The sequence below is a fragment of the Micromys minutus genome, assembly GCF_963924665.1.
Source record: "Micromys minutus genome assembly, chromosome: 30".
NCBI lineage: Eukaryota > Metazoa > Chordata > Mammalia > Rodentia > Muridae > Micromys > Micromys minutus.
Window position 1 is genome coordinate 2,040,066 of NC_137965.1, and position 5,490 is coordinate 2,045,555.

A 5,490-nucleotide genomic window follows, 5' to 3' on the forward strand; every position below is an offset into this window, starting at 1 on the left:
GTCCCCCACCCCTGCCACTTTTCGGAGTCCCCCGCCCCCGCCTCCCGGCAGCTGCGGGGCAGTCGCACGCGGAGCCGCCGAGCGGGGAGGACGCCCGGCCGGAGCAGCCGTCCGCAGCCGAGCCCGCACTCCCTGCCCTCCGCTCCGGCCCGCCCGCGCCCCCGCCGCCCTCGCTCCGCGCCTCCCCGCCGCCCTCCCGAGAGTCCCGAGCTCCGCCACGGCGGGGTGCGGCGGGGCCGGCGCGATGCGGCAGCTGTGCCGGGGCCGCGTGCTGGGCATCTCGGTGGCCATCGCGCACGGGGTCTTCTCCGGCTCCCTCAACATCCTGCTCAAGTTCCTCATCAGCCGCTACCAGTTCTCCTTCCTGACCCTGGTGCAGTGCCTGACCAGCTCCACCGCGGCGCTGAGCCTGGAGCTGCTGCGGCGCCTGGGGCTCATTGCCGTGCCCCCCTTCGGCCTGAGCCTGGCTCGCTCCTTCGCGGGGGTCGCCGTGCTCTCTACGCTGCAGTCCAGCCTCACTCTCTGGTCCCTGCGCGGCCTCAGCCTGCCCATGTACGTAGTCTTCAAGCGCTGCCTGCCCCTGGTCACCATGCTCATCGGCGTGCTGGTGCTCAAGAACGGCGCGCCCTCGCCCGGGGTGCTGGCGGCCGTGCTCATCACCACCTGCGGCGCCGCCCTGGCAGGTGAGCGGGACCCGCGCTAACCCCCCACCCACCCGGTAGAGACCGCGGGGGACCACCCGCTGCAATGTCCTCACTGCCAGATGGGGATACTGAGGCAGTGAGGCGGAGAGCTTCGGGTGGTCCTTGGGCTCACAAAAGGGACTTCTCTTCTGAGACCCAGCTCAGCCTTCCTCGGCCTTCCAGCCTCCTCCATCAGCCCTCCCCCCTCCAAGGTGCCCCAACTTCCGCCCCCCGCCCCTCTTTCCTCCGCGCGGCTCCCCCACCCGGGTCTTCCTTGTTCAGCCCCGCACTGAGCCGGAAGGAAGGGGGCCGGGAACTTCCTCAGATCACGCGGGGTTGGGGAGCTGGAGAGATGGAAGTGAAGCCCGAGCGACCTGGGCTCCGAACCCGGGCGCTGGGCAGAAGGAACCGGCCCAGGGCTCGTGTGCGGGAGGGGTCGGGAGGACCCCGCGGAATCCGGCTGCGGGTAGAGGAGAAACTCTCTTTCCGGGGCCGTGCCCGCGCTCGGTTGAGGCCACTAGCTGGGGTTCCCTGTCCCTTCCGGTGCCCACGGGGCGGGAACCACCTGCCCAGGTTTCTGTGCAGGCTTCGGGGATGCCAAGGCGCCTACCCCCGAGAGCATCTGAGCACTCCCTAGCCTTCGTCCTGCCTAGAGGAAGAAGGGGTACATTGGCTGGGCTTGACGGTCGCATTTTGACACAGAGATGGAGGCAAGGGAGGTTTCTGTTGGGCACTTGGAAAATTCGTGGGCAGAAGTGGGATGCTAAGGTTTTTTTTCCCCCAAGGCGACATGCTTCCCGGAGTGGGATACCCAACCCTGTGTCTTCTCTTTTTCTTTCCCGCGCTGGCTCTGCCGTCTTGGTGCGCTCAGGAGCTGGCGACCTGACAGGCGACCCCATTGGGTACGTAACGGGCGTGCTGGCGGTACTGGTGCACGCAGCCTACCTGGTGCTGATCCAGAAGGCGAGCGCAGACACGGAGCACGGGCCTCTCACCGCACAGTATGTCATCGCTGTCTCGGCCACCCCTCTGCTGGTCATCTGCTCCTTCGCCAGCACCGATTCCATCCATGCCTGGACCTTTCCAGGCTGGAAGGACCCGGCCATGGTTTCCATATTCGTGGCCTGTATCCTGATCGGCTGTGCCATGAACTTCACCACACTGCACTGTACCTACATCAACTCTGCTGTGACCACCAGCTTCGTGGGCGTGGTGAAGAGCATCGCCACTATCACGGTGGGCATGGTAGCGTTCAGCGATGTGGAGCCCACCTCTCTGTTCATTGCCGGCGTTGTGGTGAACACCCTGGGCTCCATCATTTACTGTGTGGCCAAATTCCTGGAGACCAGAAGGCAAAGCAACTATGAAGATCTGGAATTGCAGGCAGAGGGAGAGGAGCCCCAGCCAAGTGGGGACCGGCTGCCTTTCATAATGGAGGAGCTGTCCGCCGTTGGCCGAAAGAGCGAGCCAGAGAGTGCGGAGGGGGCAGGTGGCTCCCTACAGCAAGGTGGGCAAGAGTCAAGTGGCAGCCCGAGAGGGGTCTCACTAGTGGCTAGGAGTTCAAGAGCAGAAGAGAGTTCTGATGAAGGGGGTAGGAGGTCCTTAAAGGACACTTACTTGGAAGTGTGGAGGCTAGTCAGGGGAACTAAGTATATGAAGAAGGATTATCTGATAGAAAACGAGGCATTACCCAGTCCTTGAAATAGACATGCATGTATGTACATACGGTTGTTTTCCATGGCAGAAATAACGTTTAAGGAAAGGCCTCCAGTTTTATTCTGAGGAGTCAGGGGAGGAGACGCAAAAGCTGAAAGCGACCAACAGAGACAAATTAGCACCTGTTTATTATTTATTATTTATTAAATGGGACTTTGCCACAGAAGGAAGAGATCTGTGCGGGTGCTTAGCAAAATCAAAAGTGATTTCAGCTTCAGACTCCTGGACATTCATTTTTTGTCTTTATAATCATAACCAAATATCTGCATGTTCCGAGAGTCCCTCAGCCACCCCTTCCAAAGATGGCTTGCCGCAATGATGTGTCACTTACTAAGTTCAAAGGTCACATTCAGGGGCACATTTCTGATTACAGAACTAGTTTTTATTGCCTGTTAGGCAAAGAGTATATCGTTGAAATGACGTTTATAAATACACTGAATTGTTTACTCTTCGGGTCATCTGCAATATTGTGTTTACTCGAATTTTTCTTCCTTCATTTTTTTAAAAAAATGGGTATTCTATATATATATATATATATATATATATATATATTGATAGGAAATGTTGAAGCTATTTTGAAGATATGTGTTCTTAGCTTTGATTATGAAGTCTAAAGTTTGTTCTTTGTAATTATATATCCTAAAGGCTGTTTGGGTTCCTGGCTTTATAAATATTTATTATTGAATGCTATAACCTTTTAAAAACCCACTTTCCCATGTAATACTCTTTCAAGGAAATGCGGTGTCTGGAATATATTCAGTGTTGATTGTAGATCAGCCAGAGGGAGACAGACCATCCTGGTCTGCACCGCACACCCCAAACTGTTACAAAAAGAGCAACTGCTATATTCGCACTGCGATATTTTTCTATCTTACATTTGTTGAGAATAAAGTGTGAGTCTCTATCTGTAAAGAGATGTTTGTTTCAGTCGCATTGATCTTTTGTTGGGCAGTTGGTGCTGCTGCTTTTTATGTATGGGACAGTAGTGGCTTTGTCATACACCAACCATTGGGGACTTTCTTTTTTTTCTTTCCTTTTCTTTTTTTCTTTCCTTTTCCTTTCCTTTTCTTTCTTTCTTCCTTTTTTTTTTTTTTTTTTTTTTTTTACAGTAATGACTTTGAACTTCTGATCTTCCTGCTTTTCCCTTCCTAGCTCTGAGATCACAAGCATGTAATAACTGATTAAATGTGATGCCCTGGACCAAAGCTAGGGCTACCAGCACTCTAGGCACACACTCTACCAACTGAGCCAAATCCTAGGGGCCACTGGGAACTTCCTAAATCACCTATGGCAGTTGAATTTAAAGTAACAAAACAACCAGGCAGCAACAAAGAATTTCCAGTGAAGAAAACGAGGTAAAATATCATCTCATACTGAAGAATGAAAGCCACCCTTACCAGATGTCTGTACACATAAAAACTGAGAGAGAATAAATGGGGGTGGGAGGCCTGGAGAGATGGCTCAGTGGTTAGGAGCACTGACTGCTCTTCCAAAGGTCCTGAGTTCAATTCCCAGCAACCACATGGTGGCTCACAACCATCTATATTGAATCTGATACCCTCTTCTGGTGTGTCTGAAGACAGCGACAGTGTACTCACATACATTAAATAATAATATTTTTTTTTTTTAAAAAAGAATAAAGGCCACCAAAGGGACACAGATTCCCTGACACGGAGAGATCTCACCAATGGGGTTGTGGTGGTTGTTAGTCTTGTGTTATTGCTTTTCCCAGGCAATCAGTTGCTTCCAGGAATGCCACCAAAATTCAAGGGCCTCATACAGACATGTTAGAAATGGATGGTCAGAATTACAGTGTCTTTTTGAAAAAATAAGATTTACAAAAAGAACTGACTTTTATATCTATCACACCAATATCAAGCTGAGAATTGATGGAAAGCAACGAGGTTGAAGGGAGCTTGGGAGTTCTTCTTATTCCACCACTGATGAATAATTGTGTGATAATTGTAATAATTGTAATAATAACTGAACAAAACTCCCCTTTGGTCACAAATGTGGGTTTGTACGTATTGTGAAAAGATAAACCCTTTCTTGCCAACAAACTTGATGAAACATTCGTTTAGATTTCATTAGAAAAATAGGAGTTACCAAGGATTCATGGCTGTGGGGATTGCTAGTCTCAAATCTGTGGTAAACTCAGGCATGGCCCCTTCGAAGTCTTCAGGCAAAATTCCTTCCAGAATTCTCCCTCTTTAGAAAATACTTACTTTATGTATGTGAGTACACTGTAGCTGTCCCCAGACACACCAGAGAGGCCATCAGATCCTATTACAGATGGTTGTGAGCCACCATGTGGTTACTAGGAATTGAACTCCGGACCACTGGAAAGGCAGCCCAGTGCTCTAACCACTTAGCCATCTTTCCAGGCTTCTTCTAGAATTCTTAGTGTTGTCCCTATGGCTCAAAACTAACTGGAAGAGGCCTATCTATGCCAGTTTTACTCAATGTTTACTAGCTTTAAATGTTAACTATATATTTAAAATCTCTCCATATCAACACTGAGACTGCCAATTAACCAGTCTAGTCAGGCTAGAGATTATGCTGGTAGGAAAAATCCCGAAAGATCAATAACAAAAGTTCTGTCACAGTCTACACAAACCTCGGAAGTCTGTGCTTAAGGTCTCTCACAAAGAGCAGACAGCACACAAGAGAGGACGGGTAATGTAAGCAGAGGGAAGGAAACTAAGGAAGGATATTTGAAAACAAAAATACCTAGCATGACAGAAATGAAGAACTCCAGGGAGAAAGAGCGTCAGGACCACAAGTTTGTGCTGGGACTCATTCCCTGGTCACTAGCAGATGGGAGTCTGGACCTGACTCCCCAGATCCCAAGATACAGAGGGACCCTGCCTCACACTGCTCTAACTAGTCTCTACAGCACATCTGGGTGTCTGAGTTTCCCAGGGCTGGCCTTCCTCACTATGAATACCATCTAGCTCTCAAACCAATGCTTGCAGCACATGTATGTGCAGCACACGTGCTGAGCACAGCTGAGGAGTGACCTAAACTCCCGTGAACGAGCGGCCCCTCCCGTCACAAGGCCCGATTCTCTAGGTCCTTCATAGCAATGCTC

The 5,490-nt window shown here is 50.9% G+C and overlaps 1 protein-coding gene across 1 annotated transcript; it reads left to right on the forward strand.

The window, feature by feature from the left end:
• Positions 1-244: 244 nt before the first annotated feature.
• SLC35D3 (solute carrier family 35 member D3) lies at positions 245-2,384 on the forward strand (the record flags this gene model as incomplete). Its single annotated transcript, XM_080941978.1, has 2 exons — positions 245-683; positions 1,555-2,384. The coding sequence occupies 2 exons, from the start codon at positions 245-247 to the stop codon at positions 2,382-2,384; spliced, it is 1,269 nt and encodes a 422-aa protein (XP_080798104.1).
• Positions 2,385-5,490: the final 3,106 nt, after the last annotated feature.